General features: G+C 47.9%; 1 protein-coding gene across 2 annotated transcripts in view; it reads left to right on the top strand.

Annotated features, from left to right (window-relative positions):
* Nucleotides 1-22,552, top strand: part of Peli2 (pellino E3 ubiquitin protein ligase family member 2) — a 179,933-nt gene that overhangs the window by 64,351 nt on the left and 93,030 nt on the right. Inside the window, exon 1 of one of the 2 annotated variants that reach the window (XM_021249198.2) lies at nt 1,166-20,712. The exons of the other annotated variant lie outside the window; for it this stretch is intronic. Within the exon in view, the coding sequence (XP_021104857.1) occupies nt 20,674-20,712 (39 nt within the window). The 5' untranslated portion in view covers nt 1,166-20,673. Of the gene's footprint in view, nt 1-1,165; nt 20,713-22,552 lie in introns of those variants that run through there. 2 annotated transcript variants of the gene reach the window in all.

Consider the following 22,552-nt stretch of genomic DNA (forward strand, 5'->3'; position numbering starts at 1 on the left):
ATTAAAACTAGACCCGTATCTCTCACTGTGCACTAAACAAAAATCGAAATGGATTAAAGATCCAAATATTAAAATAGAAACACTGAACCAGCTGGAACAGAGGTTAGGTAGAACTCTTGAAGACATGGGTGTAGGAAAAGATTTTATGAACAAAACCTCAGTTGCCTGTGAACTATCACAAACAATCAACAAGTGAGATCTCTTATTAAAAAGCTGCACAGCAAGAGAAACCAACAGCAGTGTGAAGAAACAGCCCACAATGTGGGAAAAAATTATCACCTACTATTACTCAGACGAAGATCTACTATCTCCAATCTATAAAGAACTTAAAAAGAACAGACTTCCCAAATTTAAAGACCCAATCCAAAAATGGACATCTGAAATGAACAGACATTTCTCAGACAAAGAAGCAGAAATAGCAAATAAACATGAAAAAGTGTTCAACATCACTGGTCATTCCAGAGATGGTAATGAAAACAAGGGTGAGATTCCACCTCACCCCAGAAAGAATGGCTGCTATCATGAAATCAACCAATAACAAATGCTGGCGGGGCTGTGGGGAAAGAGGAACCCTGCTCCACTGCTGGTGGGAGTGTCGACTGGTGCAAGCACTGTGGAAATCAGTATGGAGATACCTCAAAGAACTAGGACTGGAAGTCCCATTTGACCCTGCTATTCCACTGCTGGGTGTCTTCCCCAAAGAATTAAAAGAATCCTACCACAGTGATATATGTGCACCCATGTTCATAGCAGCACCATTTGTAATAGCTAAAACTTGGAATTAGCCCAAATGCCCATCAGCTGGAGACTAGATAAAGAAAATGTGGGGTTTTTTTTCTAAAATGGAGTACTACTCAGCCATAAAAAGAAATTAGAGACATTTATACCTAAATGGATGCACAATGTTGTGATACTCTTAAGTGAAATAAATAGGACACACATGTGTAAATACCAAATAGTTTCTCTAGGGTGAGAAACTGAAAGTGTAAATAAGGACTAAAAGGTAAAACAGATAATGTGAAATAGGGAGAAAAGGGGCAAAGGGGAGGGGGAAGTGGGAGGGGTAGGGGAAAGGAAAGAAGGGAATGGAATTAATATGAGAAAATGGAAAAATGGAAACAAAGTCTTTGTAAATAGGGAGGGATGGAGGGGTTGAAGGGAGGGCAGGGGAAGGGGAAAAATAAAGAACCAAGAGAGACTATGTAAAGGTGGAAATTTCCAATGATGAATGTCATTATATTGTACACCTAAAATGTACCAATAAAATAAAATTTAAAACAATAATACCCAGACTGAGAAACAGGATGTGATCACTACCCACCCCCTTTTCTCTTACTTATTAGCGCATTTATAGCACACGCTTGCCTTCCTCTGTGCGGTTGGTGCATGTACGTGACACATCTTCGTTCCTTTTTCATCCCCTTTCCCTGCCTTCCCTCCCGGCCCCCCATCCCTTCATTCCTTTTCCGTTTGAGAAAGACCTATCTCCCTACTTTCTGTTACTTGTTATTTTGCTCTGTATTCGTAATTCCCCTGTAAGAGAAACCATGTAATATTGAAGCTTGTATGTCCCATTCTTTCACTTAACGTTATGGTCTTGAGGTGGATCCATTTTCCTACATATAACTTTAAGTTTACCTTTCTTCATGGGAGAGTAGTACTCTATTTTGTGTAAATATCACATTTTCTTTATACATTTGCCTGTTGATGGATGGAAATATAGGCTGTTTCTAAGATTTAGCTATTATGAATTGTGCTGCTATAAACATGGGTATCTGTGCATCACTGCAATATGATGCTTTCAACTCTTTAAGGAAAATACCTAGAAGGGGAATATCTGGGTCAGATAGAATTTGAGTTTTAGTTTTTTGAGGAATGTCCATACTGGTATCCATAGTTGGTTGTACTAGTTTACATTCCCACCAACAATGTAGAAGGATTCCTTTTTCCTTACCAGTGTTTCTTATTATTTGATGTATTGATCGTAGCTATTCTTTCTGGAATAAGATACAATCTAAGTGTTCTTTTAAGTTTTCTGCATTTCTGTAGTGGCCAATGATGTTGAACATTTTTTTATGTATCTGTTAGTCATTTGTACTTCTAAGAAGTAAGCCAGAGTAAGCCTCTCTTTCTTTAAGTTGCAGGATTTCTGTATTTCCTTCCAGTGATACAAAAGTGACTAAGACACTTGAGTCTCCCTGAATGTGCCTTTCAGATCTGAGGGCGCAGCTGTCTCTTCCAGCCACACCCATCCCTGGCTCCCCGGCCAAGTCTGACTCTACCATCTCACGTAAGCCAGGTCCACATTTCCAGTGCCTGCCAGATCCTGCCAGACTGAAGGACCTGGGCTTGTCCCCAGGCACCGTAGTGACCATGTGCCCCAGGGTTTCAGCTTGAGGCAGCTCCCTGGGGTGCTCTGCAGTCAGGGGTCTCCAACCTGAGCCCTAGCCCTGCAGTCCTGCCCTGTGGTGACTACCCACCGTGGGAGCCACTTGAGGTCTCACCAGCTAGGAACACGGGGATCCTGGCAGCCTCAGCCATAGGCCCCGGTCCAAGGGCAGCAAGTGGTTGATTGTAACTTGGCCTAGGTTGCAGCACGGGGTCAAGCTGCCCCCATGGGTACTGGCTTCACCCTAGGCCAGCAAGGTACTGGGGAGGAACACAGCAGCCCATGGGCCAGCTATATCTCGCACAAGGCTGGGTGTGTGGGGAGCTGTGGAAAAGGGAGGACGGGATAGGAGCAGCGGAGAAAAGGAGGGAGGAAGGAAGGAAGGAAGGAAGGAAGGAAGGAAGGAAGGAAGGAAGGAAGGAAGGAGCAGTGGAAAGTCTTGTACGAGGCCAAGACCTGGCCCCACTTTGCTGCCATCCCTCCTGCTGGGTGCTAGCAGAACACAGGATCCCTGCACTGTAGGCGGCTGTACACAGCCAAGTCTGCTCCTCCTGGGATCCCAGGCCCAGGGTGTCTGGAGGACAAGGAAGGGACTGGGCACGGAGGTCAGGCAACGTGACAGATTGGGACTGAACCAGAGTGGCCTAGTTCGCCCTGGGGCAGTGACTGTGGAACACAGTCTGTGCATTTCCCAAGGGTCCAGCTAGGCTGCCAGGTACTCATGGTACCCATTCCTACCCTGCCCTTGTGGCACTAGGAAGGCATCTTTATTGATCAATACAAGGAAGCCCTACCAACATCCACACAAGCACCGGAGCCCACACATCAGGGATACCCCCTGCCACTCTGTGGGTTCCACAGCACCTGCTCCTGCCCTTGCTATACCCCCTGCCACAGTGCTCACCTCCAACAGGGACCACACCCGAAGAACAGCTGCTGGCAGAGACCAAAGGGAGCTGCCTTTGCAGGAGTCATGGCGAGCCTGAGCTCTCCCTAACTTCTATACACTGATCCTGTGCCTCAGTGTATCCCCTTGTGGCACCAGGTAAAAATCCCACCTCATAGCCTGCGGGAGGCCATCATACCTGGTTAAGTGGGGGCAGTATGTGAAGTGCGGCCCAGAGACGCTCTTGACCCAGGTCTTCTGCCTCAGGAAAGACACCAGCATCCATCGGGCCATGGTCAGGCCAGCCTTCTGGAGAGGACCAGGTCCTTTGCCTGGGGACGTCCCAGGCACAACAGTGGAGGCTCTCAGAGCACTGGTGTGCACAGGTGTGAGAGGAAATTGGGGTAGCTGTGCAACATGAGGGACTTGGATGAGACCCCAGGGAACAAGCATGAACATTGGACTCCTTTCCGAAGCTGCCCACCCGGAGAGATTTGAGCTTTGCGGTGAGATACAGGACTAGAGTCAGGACACAAGGTCTCTGGGTTTTGAGGCCATTGATGCTGTATCTGCAGCAGGAGAGGGGTTGCCAGGTTGTAAGTTAGAACAGCCTAGGAGAATGGGAGTGCTCCAAGGACCCTGAAGTCAAGAACAAGGATTCGGTCTTCCCACCTCCTGGCTCCCAGCAGGAGTTGTTCTGCAAAGTCGTTGGCTGGGAAGCTGGAAGTCAGACCTAGAGTTGGCGCTTGCTGCTGGGGAGGAGGAAGCTGCTGGCACTCACATCCCTTCAAGCTGCTTCTTTGATTCAGATGAGGGCCTGCAAAGAAGACCAGAGGAGCCGCGTCAAACCCGCCAAAGCTGACGAGCTGGTCTTCTGGGAGACCCAGACTAAATTTTGCTTATTAAGATAACATTATAAGCTGGGCGTGGTGGCACGTGCCTGAAGTCCTAACACTCTAGGAGCCAAATGAGGACAGCAAGTTTGAGCCCACCTTGGACAACTTAGTGACTTAGCAAGAACTTGTCTCAAAAAATTTTAAAAGGGCTGAGGATATAGCTCGGTGCAAAGGCTCTGGTTTCATTTTCCAGTGCTGAGGAGGGAAAAAAAACCCCACACATTATACTGCTACATTCTCCACAGCTGTGTTCCCATCCACCACTTTTGAACACCATAGTAGGAAGGAGCGTAAACTGGAATGTGATCCCACACTCTGGGATGTGCCCACCTCGGCCTGTGATGATCAGGCTTCCCCGTGTGAGTGTGCAGAAGTCCAGTACCACCCTCCTGTCCCCTGTGTTCTGGGAGACAGTGCTAGGGAGTTGCTAGATACTTGCTGGGAGTAACAAACTTGTATTCCTTTCCTCCCCTGGGTGTTTACTGGCTTTGCACTCACCAAGGGGGCAAACCTACTCTTCCTTTACAGTTTCTTAACAAAGTCAGAAAAAGAAAAGATTCGAGGCTATGTGGGCTACTGAGGGTTTACCAAGATTGTCCAGCCTAATCCTAGAAACAAGCCTGCCGTTATCCAGTCTCAAGGGGGTGAAGAAAGTGAGGTTCCAGAGTGATCCAGAGTTCTGAAGGTTCTGGCAGAGGTGGCTCAGCTCACAGGCACTCACCTGTCCGTCACAGGTGTGCTGTGACACTGCCTTCTTCCAAGTCAGTGCCCTCTGGGAAGGTGTGGGGTAGGGCAGGCGCCTGCCGCCCTTGACTGTGCCCTGGAGATGGCTGTCCCTAAGGAGGTTCCCCAGGGCACCCTTCAGGCCTCTCCTGTCTGCCTGGCCACCAGGAGGGAGCCTGGCAGCCACACAAAGGAGGGGAGGAGCCCAGTGCAGCCTTCCCCGTGCAGACCCTCCAGCTCCTGCCAAGACCATGACCGCCAGTGTGGCTCTTCAGCCCCTTCATCCCAGGACATTCTCCTCCTCACTGCCCAGCATCCTTCCTGACCCTGGGTGCACACTCCAGGGGAAAGATCCCCATTGCACAGGGCATGAGAGCAGTTTGGGGGAGTGTTGGCCCTGGAAGGTGTCAGCTCATGACAAGGGACACGGGCTGGTATGAGGGCCTTAGTTGATACATAAGTGTCCACCTTGCAAAATCTGGACTCTCTTTGGCCAAAGCTGACTGTGAACTGAGCCCCAGAAGCTCAGTTCTTTGTGGCGAACACAAACAATAGGAACTTTCCCTCTATGCAGACCAGGGAGCCACCATGCCAGCGGTACAAGGGCAGACTCCCCCTACCCACCTGAGCCTTGCTGGGAACTACAGGGGACAGGGCTGCCTGCACCATGCCTGGCCCTGACTTGGTGGTGTCCCTGAAGTCCCCAGCTCCCCGTTCACCACTGTGGCCGCTCTGCCATGATTGAGGGAAACAGCAGAACACAGGGTGCCCTGGCTACCCAGCACGGGTTCTGTCCCAGACACCCCCGCCCTGGGCTCGCCCCTTCCTCATGCCAGTTGGAGCCGCCTCTACCTATGCTTGCTACATGGTGCACTGCTCTGCTTCCTGGGGGCTCCATGGTGGTGCCAGCAGTGAAAGTCACAGCCATGGCCACAGCCACACACAGTGCTAGGGCACAGGTCTGAGTGGTCAGAGGGAGCTGTGGCCAAGATGACCCCAGGTGTGAGCGGGCTGCAGCATAAGGCTCCACTGGGATGCCCCAGGGAGAGGGCAGCTCCTTCCTGGTACAGCAGGGAGTCAAGGGGAAGCAGCAGGTGTCCCCTCCCTTGCATGGATCCCCATCATCCTACATGGCGTGCCATCCGGGGGTCCAGGGAGTGTGAATCCCATTGCTTCCCAGGTTCAACCCTGCATAGGTCATAACACACCAGCTATGCTGCTGCTACTTCTGCATACCCATCCTCCAGTGAGCCAGGGAATCATGGTAAGGGCCAGGGTCGCAGGGGTAGCACAGCTCATGGGACACCCTTAGGGAAGCTTGTGACACGTACAACACCAGGCCAAGCGCAGTTCCAAGCACAGCACCTGCTCAGATCTGCTGGCCCCCGGGGTGGTCTCCATGGGGGTCCTGGAGACTCAAGGATAGGTTCCGCTGAGTCCTGTAGTTTAAGCAGGAGCCCTCAGCACGATAAGATTCCAGGCTGAGTAAACGTGTGTGCCTGAGGGCTGGCAGTGAGGGACTGTGTGGCTTCTGACCTGACACTTGAAGTGCAAGGACCATGGGCCAGAAGCTGGGTACCTGCTGCATTTGCTAAGGACCTGCCTGCGCACGAGTTGGTCAGTGCCTGAGTGCCCTGCTCAGGAGGCCGTAACCACAGTTGCCAGGGAAGAGGGCTGCAGGTGGGGCTCCGTAGGCTCAGGCTGGAGAGGAGGGGCTGGGGCCAGGTGGAGGACGCCCCTCTGGGTTCTGAGGAAGGCCCATGTGGGGATAGGGGCTGAGGCTGAGCTGGTCCATGCTTCTAGGGCACTGCAGGGTGGGGACAAATTCCACCTGGGAGGGTCAGGGCTGAAGTTCAGTTCCCAGGAGGACCCAGCGAGCACTGGGGTGCTGGGTGCTGTCCTGAAGACACTGCGGGCCCTGGGTCCTCAGCCACGTGGCTGGCGGCTTCTGTACCTGCATTTACTATGAAAGGGGGTCCTGCCCCGCCCTCAGGCAGCCCGGGAAGGCTAGGGGCCCAGGGAGCACAGAGGAGGAAGGAGCGGCCTTGTCCAGATGGGTCTGCCCAGCTGGCCTGTGGCTTGGGGGCTCACATTGCCCATCTGAGAAGTGAGCTTGGAGGGCCCTCGGGGACCAGCTGCTCCTCCACCCTTCCCAGTCCCCTGTGCAGAGCCTGCCTTGCAGTTCCAGGTACAGCCTGTGCTCCAGAAATGAGTCTCTGCCCTGCACCCAGAACCCTGCAGGGGCTGCACCCCCAGGGAGGTGTGTCCACCTCCCAGCAAAGCACCTGTCCTTAGCTTACCCTTGTTGCCTGCTCTGGCCAGGCACACAGCCATCTAGATTGAGGGTGGCCCAAGCTCACCATACCCAAGGGCTATCTCTAGCCTTCTGGTGCTTTGCCACAGGCAGCTGCTGTCCCAGGGCCCAGCAGCACACTGTACCCTGATCTGCTAACTAATTGGTTATTTAGTATGCCAAGTTAAGTGTGCACCTGCACTCCCTTGACATCCTGCCTCTAACATACACCCTGAACAAGGTTTTCTGTTTTGATTATTGTGTGGGGAGGCAGAGTGCTTCTCCGGTTCCCTTTCTTTCCCTCTCATATAATGATGTGGAATCACTTCCTCCGTGCCCACCTTCATAATTCTCGAAGTATGCATACCATCTGTGTGTCAGGGAGCTTTTGGGTGAGATTTTCATGAACTTCAGCTTATTAGGCTGTAGAACTCACAGGTTTTATATCTTCATATTTTAGAAATGGTTTTGGGAAGTAATCCCAGGTAGCCACTGGCTGTAATATGAAATGCATAGTGTATCTAGCAGGTGTATCTAGCTGTGTGAGGTAAAATGGTCATACTGGAAGCCAGTTTCCCTGAGTAACTGCAGAGTAGTCAGTGGCTACATTATGTACATTCACTTACATACATTTCTAGGAAATGAGAACACATCTGTGTGACAGAAGGCTGGGCAGTCCTTGCTTGAGAACAGGGGAACAGGAGAGGGAAACTTGGAAGGGAGGGCATATGAAGTGGGAAGAGGTTACACTTTTGAGAGTGACAGATAATGTTGGTTTTCTTCGTTGTGTTCATGGCTTTATTGGAATATGCATAGATCAAAACTTAACCAAATTCTATACTGTAATTATATGCAGTTTGTTTTATGGCTGTTTTATTTTAAAGTAACCATATAAAAAAGTGAGGCACAGTAGTGGGTTCCAATTAGTTTAGCAGACAAGAACAGAAAGTCTAGTCCAGCATGGGGTGTGTTCGTTGAATTTTTATAGTTTATTTCCACAGATGGTTGTGAGGGTGGCTGCTTCCCAAGCTCTTCCCTGGACAGAGTAAATCTGCATAAAGTCTACCTCAATACATCACCATCCATAAATGGCAGTTCTTCCCCAGTAGTTGAGTCAAAGAGCAAAGAAGAAGCACGAATACAGGCAGATGAACAATAATCTGGTTTTTATGTATATAATACGGAAAAATATAAGGGCCATTGAGGCAAACAGATGAGAGGAACAGGGGCACCAGGAGTGTGGTGGGTGTGAGGCCAGGCCCAAGCTAGCAGAAACTGGGCAGGAGTTCAGAAGAACCAGGTTCATGGTCAGGCCAGAGAAGGGTGTCGGACGATTGTGCAGCTCTCTTCCATCCCCACTGGACGTGCCCACTACCCTGAAGCAGAAGGAGACTGAAAGAAGGAGGGATACCTATGGGGTGGTGTCCACAGCGTCCAAGTCAGGTGGTGCTTGGCCTGTTGGAGTGGGTAGGCCTATTGCTGATGACAGAACTGTTGGGTTCCTCAGAGAGAAGGAGCTGGCATCTTGATGCCCATCTGGGGTTCCCCAAGTAGGCTGAGTTGTAGCTGCTGGGTTTGGCGGTTGGTATGAAGTTGCTCCCAGGTCCTTGCGCTGCATGGGCTTGGGAAGTGGCAATGGCTTGAGTCAAGGCAGTGCTGTCACTCACTCGGCAGGGGGTTCCTGGGCCCAGGAGGTGTACTGTGCTTTGGGCTGCAGTTAATTTTAGAAGCTGGAGGAGACTGGGAGAGGAAGGAGTAGGAAGCAGGGGTGGTGTCCATAGCTTCCAAGTCAGAGGCAGGCCCGGACTGTGACAATTCACAGGCTTTGCCCATTAACATGATGGCATATGTGGTCTGAGTAGGACAGGGCAAGTAGAGGGGCTGTTGGCAGACAGGCTGATTGCTCTTCCCCATGCATCAAGGGTCCCAACAGAGGAGAGGTGCAGGGATGGGGAAGTTGGGGAGGAGAGGTTGGGGGGTGCAGTCGACCTGGGGACTGGGTGTTACTGGCTCATCTCTGTTGGGTGTGGCAGAAGGCAGAGGGACAGACAGGGTGAGAGGCCCAGCAGCCTTCTGTGCTGGGGCAGAGCTGGTAGGAATATTGGGGACCAACCGGGTGTCACTGGGATGGTGCAGGGTGTCTGCTGTCCCTGTGGCAGGTTGGGAGAAAGAAGGCCCAGGCCTGCGTGCAGTACCATCTGTCACTGACTCTTGAGTTCCCCTCCAAGCCCCGTTTTCTCCTCCAGTGTCTTGCTGTCCTTTTGACTGCCTGCTCCCCTGCTGGCTGCCCAGGTTTTCCTTGGGAGTTGCACTGTTGTGGCAGAGCAGAACCGTTCAGTGTTACAGACAAGTGCTACAGCTCCCTGTCACAGTCAAGTGCTACAGCACTGTGTTACAGCTCCAGCACTTTGAAGACTCACCTTTTATTAGCAGGCTGGCTCAGAGGAGTTTGCACCCTCAGAATTCTCAGCACCTAGATGCAGTGAGAGTCTTTATGTGCAACTGGGGAAGGAAGTTGAGAGGAACCTTTTAGGATGGAGGCCTAGCTAGAAGGGGGAAACTTAGGTAGAAACATCAAGTACTAACAATTACATTGTTTGAACAAAACACTTTTGATACATTGAGCCCGAACACCTTGCAGCGGAAAGTGTTACACCACTGTGACAGGTCATCTTAGGAGGAAAACAGAAGCAAACATGAGGGCAAGCCAGAGGCTTGTCCTGTTGTGCATTGTTGCTTCTTCCTCAGCATGGGGACGCTTAGGAGCTTGCTGCCCCAGCAGGGGCAGGGCTGGAAGCACACATGCATTCCTCTTGCCAGGCCCGTGACTCCAAGCTCTCGGTGGTGGACAGCTGGCTGGCTTGGCTGGAGGCTTTTCACCCTGGGAGCCTGAAGAGCGAGTCTGATGCCGTCCATTCAGTGGCTGCTTCTGGGACTTCTGCAGTGGAGAGCGACCTGGGACTGCAGCAGGGGGCACTGGCGTGTGTCTCAGGCTGCCCTAGGTGGGAGCTGGGTGTGGCCTGGCCGTCAGACAGCAGGGGAGACGCCAAAGGCCATCTCACCAGAAGTGTTTTTCGAGAACTCAGGATGGAGCTTACCCTCCTGAGGCCCAGGACCGCCCAGGATGGTTAAGTCTCTCTCGGTCTCTGTGGGCCTAGGCGGTGCCACAGCCCCGGAGCTGGGCGCACCTCCATCCTGCTGGTCCTGCACCTTGTTTCTTCCTGACCCCGTCCCCGCCTTCCTCCTGCAGCTCCTCCTCTTCCATCTCCTCTTCTTCTTCCACCTCTTTGTCCTCTTTGTCTTCTGCTCCCCTTCCTCCTCCTCCATCTCCTTTTTCATCCCCTTCTCCCCCCTTTGCCTCCCTCTCCCTCCTCTCTCTCCTCCCCTCTGTTCCGTCCCCAGGCTGCACCGGAGCCCACTCTGATATCTTCGGGGGAGGACGAGGTGACCGAATGTCTTGGGTCCCGCAGGTTGGGCCGGCGGACACCTGGGTCTGGGTCACAGAGGAGGGATCCCGATGGCTCATGTTCTGGAAAGTCCGACCAAGTGAGAGTCGCGGGTTTTGTGCGTGGGTGGGTCCCCCGTCCCCCGCCCCCCCCACACCAGCAGCAGAGCAGAGGGGTGCCACGGGAGCATGGGGGTGGGGAGCAGTGCGCGGCCCTGGCCGGGGCTCCTGCGGGTAGGGTGGTAGGAGCAGTGGGTGGCTCGGAGCGAGTTGCAGGCCTGGCGAGACTGCACGGCTGGGCGGGGCCGAAGCTTTCTGAGCCAGGTGCCCGTAGAGGCTGTGAGCAGCTGTATTGCCAGTGCTGGGCCTTGTGCCATCCGCCTTTGCCCTGTGAGGAGCAGGGCAAGGGGCAGCTGCAGTGAGGCCCAGGGGGAAGGGTGCGTGGGCTGGGGTCAGGAGGGCCATGTGTTCGGACTGAGCACCGCGGGCCGGTGTGGGCGGCACCTTCCTGCTCCTGTGGGCACCGTGGCCCAGCATGCTGGAAACTCCATATGCGAGGGCACCCAGATCCGCCAGGTCCCTCTGAGTCCTCCACAGAGACTCGCGTCCGTGCCACCCCGCAGCTCCAGTCGGTGCCCTAGCTGAGTGCATGCTGCAGCACTCCTCGGTTCACAGTGATAGCGCAAGCAGACTGCCAGCCCAGGCTGTGCGACTCCAGGGCACAGGCGTGGCACTGTGGTGCCTCCTCATCTTACGCGCCACGGATTACTGTTCTCTGCCTCTGGTACTCAGGCCTGGAGCACTGTTTCTGTGTATAATGAACTTGTGCCCTGCTAGAAGGTCACCTCCTAAGGTAACTGAGGCTGCACTGGCCCTGAGTTTCTTAGAAGATTGGCAACAGCAATTGTCAGCAGCGCTTCATCCCTGATTGTCTTCAGAGTTAACCTAGCAGCCCAGATTTCTTTTCTATTAAATTTGAAGGATCCAAATAGGTATAGGTTACACTCTACATCACTTTAGGTCCATGCTGAAATTCACCAGGGCATTATTCCTTTAGATAAGAAGTCCTGATGGAACTTTAGATACCCTAGAACTGAGAGAGGGGACATCATCCAGTCAGGACAAGGAAGAGACATTATCATTCCAGGGGCTTAAGGCCACACCATGACAGGAAGGAAGACCGGACACGCAAATTTCACAACCAAGAATCATAAAAATTAATAATGTATTATTTTTTGTTGAAAAATCTCATGAAAATGCCACTGGGCATATTTAGTATATTACCAGACTGGCTTCAGCACTCTGCTTGGAAGACTGCTTTCATATTCTGAAAACTAATTTAGACTTTCATTCCCCAGAACTTTGGGGTTGGTAGGTCACAGAAGGTTTTGGTCAGATTTAAATTATTTTTGCAAAGATAAGAATTCTAACTTCTCTAGGGACAGAGATGATGCACAGTTAGGGAGTTTTACCATACTTCCTTGATACTGTTTGAAGAGAGTTCAGTACAAAACAAGATTTTGTTTCTTTGCTCAGTAATAAACTGGTACAAATTTAGAAACAAATTTCCTACAGGAACTCTGTCAGATTTATTTGAAAATGATTAATTACATTCATGTTATTTTCATTATTTTTACCAAAGAGAACTATTTGATGAATATTTGAGCTTCACTACAATAAAAATGAATTTGGACAAAGATGTCCCATAAAATTCTACCTGTTCAGTGTTTTGTCAATGGGAATAAGTAGATGGGTAGACCACCTTTTTACGAAATGAAAAGTTCTCTTCTTGTCTTGTAGGTTAAAGTAGTATTAGATGCCCACTAGTTCTTTGCAGGTAATTTGGGTTTGCAGAAAAAACATGTTGAGGTAAAATTTGTCAAGGCAAAGTATTTTCAGAAACACTAGTCACAAAGAAAAATATTTTATGGATGGTAGTTTATATTTGTTAGATGAGACTTGATAAATTTTAAATCACCAATCTCCTGTCATACCAAAGAAACCTGGGGGTGCCCAGCATCGCACAGAATTGCAGTGGTGACAGTAAATCACATTAGACTCCTTCTGACTGAACCCTTTTGATCCCTGCAGTCTGGTCTTGATCACCAACCACAGCTTGTAAGTCATATAGTTAATGTGGCCACTCATTAAATGAACTGTTTCCTCCAAAGAATGTTCTGGTTATTTTGTGTCCGTTTTCCCTTTATTACAAGCAGGGCCCACCGAGCAGACTGAGTGTGCTGCACCTTTTAGGTTTTCTCTTGGTTATTTTGTCCATCAACCTTCTACTCCACTTTTCCTTCACAGAAATGTGTCAAAGTGTTCCCTTGGTTGATGACTTCCACAATCTATTGTTATACTAGTTTGGGTTTTACTACACATTTAACTAGAGTTTCAGTCTGTGTCTTATTGGTTCTAGAATCCAGTGTTTCCATAGGAAAAAAATTGATGGTTAATATCAACAGATGTAAACATTCAACTTTTCTTGAGCAATCACTAAGTATTTAAGATTGGTAATTTCAAATGAGAAAATTATCCCTTTCCCATGGAATTGACTTGAAAATTACTTAAGTAAATGGACAAGAAAATGTAAAGTTTAATGCTCTACAAAAATACTTTGTGTTTGCAATTTATTTCTTGACATGTCAGCTTTACCTGACAGTTATTTACAATATAAGTTTTGTGATAAAGTACCTATTGGTTTACTCTTTTGAAAACCAGATTATATTTGTCAGTACCTCAGTGGAAATGGCATTGTTTGTGAAGATGCTGGATGAGGCCATAGTACAGGTTTCCTTACTCCGTCAGTTCACAATATGTTCATCAGTGGGTTTACTCATGTATTCCTCCTCCTACTGTTGTTGAGGACCTACTACCGGCCAGATATTTTATTCTGAGTATTGGGAATACATTTTCTAGATGCTAATTTTTTTAAGATTTTGTAAGCCATGTACAGTTTCTGTAGCTGCTCCTCTTTTTCTGCAACAACTTCTTCAAATTGTTCTTCAGTTGCACGTCATACTAAACCAGGCAAGGGCTTGGTATGATCTGAGGGCCATTCTTTTTGCCATTTTTTGTTTTATATCTTTATAGAGTAGAAGTTTTATATTTTAGTAAATAACCTGTTTGAAGCTATCATTGGCCTCCCCACAGTGGAAATATCTTCTTCTTTGTAAAAACCAGTCATTACCCAACACCTACACAGAATCCTTCTGTGGGAAGATGATGTGCGGCTGGTTGATGTGCTGAGAAGTCATCCAGGAGTGGTCTGGACAGCAGAGACGGAAACCATGCTGCAGATGTTGCCGAGTGGGCAGGCAGTGCAGGGGAACTTGGAGGTGCTGCTGGCCTCTCGAGGCTTCCCTTGCCTTACCTGCTCCCTGCAGGTATTAGATGGATTAGATGGGGGCAGCATAGCATCCTCTGTGCAGCAGCTTCCCTCTGTCATCTTCAAATTTTAACAGCTTTCCCACTTGAATGCTGATATAAATTTTTAAAGAAGTTTTGATGCTAGTTACTACCTTTGTGTTTGTCTTAATGATGTTAATATTTTAATTTTTGTTTAACGGGAAGGTTTTTTTGTATTGAAAAATTGAGTTAAACGTTTAGCATGAATTTACTAAACTTTCTTCCATGTAGTCTTTTATTACACTTACGCATTTCTAGTTTATGTTCCTCATTCTGCATCGTTCTCTAAAATGGGTCATGGACAGCGGTAAAGGAGGAAAAGGTTATTGGTAAGTTTAGGTGTATTGTTCCTAATTTAAGGCTGCAGACTTCTCACCCTCAGCACTGTTGACCTTTTGGGCTGCATAGCTCCATTGCAGGTGGAAATGGAGTGCATTGTAAAATGTTTAGCAGTGTCTCTGGCCTCTAACCAACTAGCTGCCCACAGGACCCCTTGTTCCCCGTGGTGGCTGGGGGGGCGGTGGTCACTGCAGTTGGGGACACTGATTTCAATGAACTCTTCAGCTGTAGTTAGTATAGAATCCAGTTAATGGTGCAGGCCCTGGAGTCAGAGCCAGGGTTGAAGTTCCAGACCTTCTTTGGCCAAGTGACAACCATTCTGATGCTCAGATTTCTCATATCAAAGAGGTACAGTATAACATTACTCAACTCTTAGTTTGGAATAAATGAATCAATACATGTAAAATTCTTGGCCCTAAGATTTTTTGTCACTACCTATAAAAATACCGGACATGATGTTACATCTTCATATCTTTTTCTTCACATCGTAGGATGGAGCCTACGGGGAAATCACAAGTGAGAAAATTTCCTAGCAGATTAATCTTCATTTTCAAAAGTTGCCTTGCCATGTCCTCTCGCAGGCACCCTGGTGAAATGAATGGATCTGAGTTCTCTGACGTGTTCCTGCTCCTGTAGAATTCAGTGCTGCTCAGCAGAAGCTGTCACTTTACATTGGGCTTTATGGAAAGAAAGGGGGCTGCTTTACAAATTGACTTTTGGTGTGGGATTATCTGTTTTCGGTTTGGATAGAAGGGATGGCCTCAGTTCTCTGGGCCTCTGTTGTGCCAGGGCTGGTTGTGCATTTCAAGACCTGCATCTCCAGCCCGGGACAGGGTAGTGAGGAGCCTGCAGGTGCCTGGAGAATAGGGTGGGAGTAATGCCGACCCTCTCTACAGTCTTTTTGGCGGATGCTCCCTACACCCTGAGTTCAATCTGTTATCTGATTTGACAAGGATAAATTTTTTTGGAAAAACTTTGGTTGTGGCGGTGGTTGCTAATCTCATGGAATCTTTTTTAAAAAGCAGTGTTGAGAGAAGGGGGAAGCAAAAGAAACAGCAGAAGTTATATAAAGGGGGGAAAGTTTCCCTAAATCTAAGAATGGAGAAGAGGGAGCTGTGAGCAGTTACCAGTCACATGAATGAAAACAGACTTGGAATAGTTTAAATCAGCAAAATCTCTTATCTGATCCTACTGCATTACGCTCTTCAGTTTGTAGGTTAAAAAATCCATAGGAGCTCATCCCAAACAGGTTCATGACAACTGTTCTTTAAAATTTTATCACCCTTCTTAAAGAATGCACTTCAGTAAAACCACTAAAATTTTGATTCAGAAGCATATATTAAGCTAATGTGAACTTTTAAAAGGGATTCAGCTAACTCTTCTCTCAAATAATTGACCACAGTTGTCCTTGAAATCCATGGGGATCAGATCCGGGGCTTCCTTCGGGTACCAGAACCCACAGGTGCCCAAGTCCCTGATATAAAATGGTGTGGCACTACATGGAGCCTGTGCACTTCTTCACATATGCTTTACACATCTCTGGATTACGTCTGATAACTATTGCAAAGCAGTGGTTGTGAACAGTTACCGCAAGGCAGCCTTAGCAGGTTATACCTGCATGTGGGTTCAGGGTGGTGCTTGGCAAACCAAGTTTTGATTTTGGAACTTGCTGATAATGGTGGGTTTTTTGTTATTTGTTTTTTGTTTTTTGAAACAAGGTTTGCCCATATAGCCCAGGCTGGTCTTAAGCTCAGGATCTTCCTGACTCAGCCTCCCAACTGGTACGATTGCATTTGTACCACCATGCCCAGCTAAATTTGTTGTTTTGTTGTTGACTGTTTCTGATCTGCAGTTGGTTGAATCCACAGGTACAGAAGGTGGGATGTATATGATTTGCTCCTGGCTTTTTTGACTTTTTGTTCATGTTTCCAGAATGTTGTGTAAAAACGATTCTGTGCTTATTTTTCCCAGTGTGAAAACTGAGGCCCAGAGTTTCAAGACCTTTCTAGGATTGCTTGGTTGCTTGAGCCTCAGGCTCTTATCTCTGTTAAAATTTGTGTTGGTGTTAGGGTCTTAACTTGGTTTGAGAAGTTAGTGAAAGTCATTTTGCGACCTCTTGTGCTGAGCAGTAGTAGTTTCTTGACTTTGTGGGCCCACATGTGGCACTTAGGAAGTTGCACCTGAGTGGTAGGGATTTTTATTGCCTGGCACAAGGGGTGCTGGCTGTGAGCACAGTTTACTTCCAGGGATGGCCCAGCATTTGCCAGCATGTCTCTGCCTGTCTTTCTGCTAGGGTGAGCCCTTGTTCCTGGTCTCAGCATCTGATCCTATACCCATTTCTGACCTTCCACTCTGCTGTCCTCTCTGCCTTTGGCCACAGCCCCAGTTCGGCCTCACTCTCTAAGCAGGAAACCAGAGAGCATCCTTACTGCTTTCTTTCCTTCACACCCTGTCCCCAGAGGGATCCCCAGACTCCGCACAGCCTGCTTCCACTCTGACCAGGACCCCAGCTGTCCACACTTGTGGTGGATACAGATTGATGGATGGATGGATGAATGAGCCCTAACAGTTTTCCTTTCACTCCATGCCAGAGAGTAGTTGTGTGTCTCAGTCTGACGTGACTTAAGTGCTAAAGGTGCTTTAAAGGCAGCTGGAGTTCTCCTTCATCTGCCTGCGTGTCTGTGCAGTGCATCCCCTCAGCAGTAAAAACCCTTGCCCACTTCTCCCTCAGGCACCAGGGAAGCCCCAGCTCAGGGAGTGGCACACGGTCATTCACTGAGTGACCTCTGCACCTTTCTGGCCTCCTTCCTCCCCTGTACCCTGCTTCTCTGCTTCAGAATTCAGTGTGTAGGTATCTGCAAGGGGTTGCCATGTTTCAGATTTGTCCTTTGTGTAGGTGAAAATCACGACCAACCATCGTCCTGTGGTTAGACTTGAGGAGCCAGCTGTGTGGAATTAAACCACCCCTTCCCTCGAGGTGTGCAGCCGCGACCCTAATAAACGTATCAGAATGCGCTTCCCACCGGTAGAAATTTGATCTAAAACCATTAACTGGATGCTCATTAATTGAATGCTTTCCCTTGACACATGTTTCTATGGCTTTTAAAAATATTTTAGGCATCTGTGCAGAGGAAAGGATGAATATACAAACATGAGGAAAATAAGGCTAGAATATGAGCACTCTCTCTTTGTTCTTTTAACCATCCCTGTGAAAAGTGTGCTCCTGAAAGTTTGCCGAGGCCCAGTCTTGACGAGGTCTGCTTGTATGATGGTGGGTCTTTGTATCTCCTTGGTAGGGATGAGGGTGTGGAGAGACTCAAACTGGAGCCCTGGGGGAGAGCTCGTCTTCCTGGCCCTATTTCTTTTTTCTTTTCTTTCTTTTCTTTCTTTTTTTTTTTTTTTTTTGTACCCGAGATGGAACTTGGGACCTTGTGCTTGCAAGGCAGGTGGTGGAACCACTGAGGGGCTCCCAGTTGGTCTGAGGGTAAGGCGGTTTCCATCAGCATCTGTTCACCACGGCAGTCTGGAGGCCAGGTGGGCACTACAGTGCCATACAGCAGGCTTGCTCTATGACAGACCACGTGGCAACCCAGCTGGAAAGGTTTGAGGCAGCAGAAGATTCCTCCTGCTCCTGTCAGAAGAAGCGCTCCTGCCTTGGTTCAGGTCGTGCTGGACTGTGTCTTGGCTGCATCATGTTTTGGCTGTCCAAGAGTCAGATGTCACAGCGCCTGCTCTGTCCGATGGCTCTGCCGTCCGTAGGACACCAGCAGGACCTCTGTCTCCCAGGCTGCAGGTCTGCAGGAGCTGTGGGTGGCAGTGGTTGCTGTCAGTAGACTGGAGTTAGGTGTTCCCTCCGGCAAAGGTGAGTCCAGTAAAGGACGAAAACACTTGAAATGCTACCACTGATTTTTGAGTACAACTTCCAGGGTAGTGGGAGCCAAGCCCAAACCCTAAATCATAAATCATACACACACACACACACACACACACACACATTAGAGGCATATTAAATATATACACACACACACTTCTCCAGATGTCTATCTCAACACACCCACCTATTTGTATTTCTTGGAGAGCTCTAAGTAATATGACTGGAGTGGTAAGAGTGGAAATACAGAGAGCTGAACACATTTTTGAGGAAAAAAACAGCAGGACACTTTAGTGGAGCAATTAATGGTAATTAATGGGAGACGATGCCAATCACTGAAGTGGAGGAAGCAGAGAGGAGCCAGTTCAGGGAGAAATTCGAGAGTTTTTGTTTGAGTACTGTTTAGTTTGGGTGCCCATGAAATGTAAGCGGGAGAGTTGAAGACACAGCTGGATATATGTTTCTGGAATTCAGCAGGGTAGAGAGGTAGAAGGTTCAGGATTGAGCACTGGAGAATCTAACTTTCTTTCTTTCTTTCTTTCTTTCTTTCTTTCTTTCTTTCTTTCTTTCTTTCTTTCTTTCTCTTTTCTCTCTCTCTCTCTCTTTCTTTCTTTCTCCTTTCTTTTCCCTTCCTTCCTTTCTTTCTTTTGTTCGTTCATTCTTTCTTGGGATCAAACTCAGAACCTTGTGCTTTCGAGGCAGGCGGCGGAATCACTGAGCTAAATCTCTGGCTCCGAATCCAACTTTAGTAAAAGACTGAAAAGGAGTGACCAGAAAGGAGGAGTCAAGAAAGCCAGCATCCCCGGAGAGGAGGAGGGTAGCTGCCCACATCAGCCTCTGCTGCATGGTCCCTGAGAGTGTTAAGGGAGGCCACTGCTAGGTTTGGTGGAACAGCAGAACAAGTTGAGCTTGGGGTGGATGAACTTTGCATCAACTCCTTGGAGAAGGTGTGTGGTGATGGGGAACAGCAAAGCTCTGGCAGGGGCCGGTGAGGCTTTGGGTTTCTGGCGCTGCTTCTTTTCCATGTTCCTGTGATGGTGAAAGAGCCCACATTCACACTGGTGGAGTGGACCCCACACAGGGAAGTCGTGGTGGGGGGTGGTTAGTAAGCGACGGAACAGCCCCTGAGATGGTGAGGAGATGCAGCTCATGGGACTGCTGTTGGGAGCCATGGGCTCGGGTTGCAGGAAAGAGGGACCCACTGCAGGGGCTGCGCTGTGGAGGAAGGTGAAGGACTTCCAGCTGAGGATTTTGTTTCTCATCACTATAGGTAGGAATGTGGTGGTGGGAAGGAAATTTGAGGGAAGAAGTATGGAGTGGAACTGGAAGAAAGGTTACTCAAGAAACAAAAGTACAGAATAGTGACCGAGAGCCCACCTGCCTAGAGACGGGCTGGGCTGAGAGTGACACTGGTCTGTTAAGTATTTTGCAAGTCATCTGCACTCAGAGAAAGGAGGGAGTTGGGGTAGTCTGACAAGCAAGACAGAGAGAGCAGGGTTTTTATGGGAGCAGTGAAAGTGGTGAGTGCTTGTCAGTTTGAGGGCAGTGGGGGCCTCTAAGGAGACCATGGTGAGCAGGGGAGGGCATGCCTGGTGAGGTCGGCCTCCTGCACAAGCTGTTTCGCCTCCGCCTTTTCTACACTGACTTTGGTCACTTCTGCACCACGGATTCAGCACTATGTAGTAGCCCTTCGGGCCCTCTGAGGGGCTCAGCGTTGTTCCCCAGGTTTCTTTGCCTAGTGAGGTGCTGGCACAGATTGTTTTACCATCGGGCAGAGAAGTTTCCCTCAGACACTCGCACAGAATCTCTCCAGACCTGTGACCTCGAATTGCTGCTTGGCGAGATGGGCGTCCGCCCGCAGAGTCCTTGACTGTAGCAGAATTGTCTCTAGGATGTCTGTACAGTTTATATTCCTAGCTGCCGTATTTCTCTACATTCTCCCAGACACGTGATACTGTCAGACTTGAGAATTGCTTTGTGAGGGAAACATTTTGTCGACATCCTCATTCCTTCTTCAGAAAGCTCAAGGTTTTAATTTTGATGTAGTCAGATAAATCTGTCTTTCTCACAACTACAACCACCTCCCTTTTTTGTGTCTTGCATTTTTGTGTCTTGTTTAAATAATCTTTCCTGACTCTCATGTTATGGAGATCATTTCTGAAATGCTCTTTTATTAAATTTTAAAGTTTTGCTTCTCGTGGGTAGGATTGTAAACCATCTGGAATTTATTTTGTGAAGATAGTAAGCAACATAAAGATCCAGTTTTCATTTTTCTATGAAAATACGCACTGTTCCCTGCTCTGTCATTAACTGTAATACTTCCTCAGTCACATGTCAGGTTTTTACATAAATTTGATTCCCCCCACGTTATCTTGCCTTGGCCTGTGTAACCCCGAAGGAACCAACACTGCGCTACAGCTTTCATGACTACACCCATGCGAGATGTGCTGGTGTCTGGTAAGGTAAGGGATTTCTTGATTATTCTTGGCTCTTTTTCTCTGTCGGAATTCTGGGGTCAAATTGCCAGATTACAGCAAAACCCATGTTTGGGTTTTGATAAGAATTGCATATAACTAGTAGATTAATTTGGAGTCAACATTATATAGGGTTGAACCTTTGTATCTGTTCACATTCTTAGAGGAAAGTGAGACACCTCAGCATTACAGCCAAGTGTTTACAGCTCTGTGTTACAGCCATACCAATTTGAAGACACGGGAATCCAAAAGCCACTCCAAGAGGTGGAGAAAAACCAAGCTTTATTTAGCCAGAAGGCTCAGAGGAGTTTTATACACTCTGAATTCTGAGATCTACATTGTAGTAAGAGTGACTTTATATACAGTTGGGGAAGGAAGTTGAAAGGGACCTTTCAGGGCAGAGACATAGCTCGAAGTGGCAGCCTCTCAGGGAAGAACCTTCTTGGAACCTTAGGTAGAACATCGTGTACTAACAGTTACGTGGTTTGGACAGAACACTGATACATTGGGCAGAGTGGCACAAACAGTTACATTTTATGGCAAAAAGGGGGGGAGGGCAAAGTCCTGCCCTGTTGTGCATTATTTCTTTATCAACATGATCTATGTTTAGGGTGTTTTTTTATGATTTTTAATAGTTTATCTTTACAGGGAGTTTCCGTAGCTTTTAAAAAATTTAGACTTAGGTAACAGATGGTTATGATTGCCATCAGAGAGTACTTCTGTTTTTAAATTTATGTTTTACACTTTTGTTATAGGTAAGAAGGAATGCTATTGTTTTTTATATATCCATGCACATAGTAATTCTCATTTGCTACCTGTTTTTTCTCAGTTTTGTTCATTTTGTATTTTGTCAGAAAATTTTCTCTCTGCTCAGGATTTATTAAGTTATACATAATATACACTTTTTAATTGCTCACGTCTGTAATTATATCATGTTTATTCCTCATATTTTATATTTTGCTTCATTTTTCCTATTTTCCTCTTTTTTACTTAGATATTTTTATTTCATGTATATTTTCAAAGAGGCAGATTTGGGCTTCATTTTTTTCTACTATTACTTATTTTCTTACGTTTCCTAATTTAGCTCATATGTCTTCCCTCTCTCCTACAAGAGCTCTCTAAACCAGAATAAGTTCATTACTGTCATGTGTGAGCCTGAAGTGTCTGTTACTGCCGAGGGTCGTTCTCAAGAGAGCAACTTGGTGACGTTTCTGAGTCATCTGGAGGAGTTGTCCCAGTGTCTTTGCACGCCCATGTTTGGAACTGGCCATGGCAGTCCTGCTTGGCCTTGGAGCCATTTATTTCTGCTTTGCTCTCGTGCATACAGGAGACATTTGAGCTGGTTCATTTCTCTTCTTCATATGTTGCTGCAGAGATAGAATCCAGTTAAGGAACAAAGAACTATGAGATTTAAAGTGCCCAACTAATCACAAATGGGAGGTTCCCAAATTTAATTAAAAACCATTCTTTATTACTTGGAGTAGTAAAATGGAAGATTATATTTAAAATAATACATTAATTAAATCTGCCCAATGCTTCGTGGTTCTTCCTGTTCATTTCTCAGGGTGTGGGTCACAACAAACCAGAGTTATAACCAGCAAGTACAAGTGCAGTCCGCGTGTAGATAGTTCAGTTTATGGGCAGTTTGGCATATTCATCTTGATTTAAACACAAGCCCTCCTGGTACTATAACCAGATAGAAGTTGTTTTGGAAAGTAAAATGTGTGAACATACATGATAAACCAGCCAGGTATCTCTTCGGTACTCACACGGAATTTTCACAGGCTCCGGGGATTGAATCAGGCTGTGCTACAGTAGGTTCTGTTTA

The sequence above is a fragment of the Heterocephalus glaber genome, unplaced genomic scaffold, assembly GCF_053883595.1.
Source record: "Heterocephalus glaber isolate CG9 unplaced genomic scaffold, H.glaber_assembly_v1.0 deba00001118, whole genome shotgun sequence".
In the NCBI taxonomy this organism is placed as follows: Eukaryota; Metazoa; Chordata; class Mammalia; order Rodentia; family Bathyergidae; genus Heterocephalus; species Heterocephalus glaber.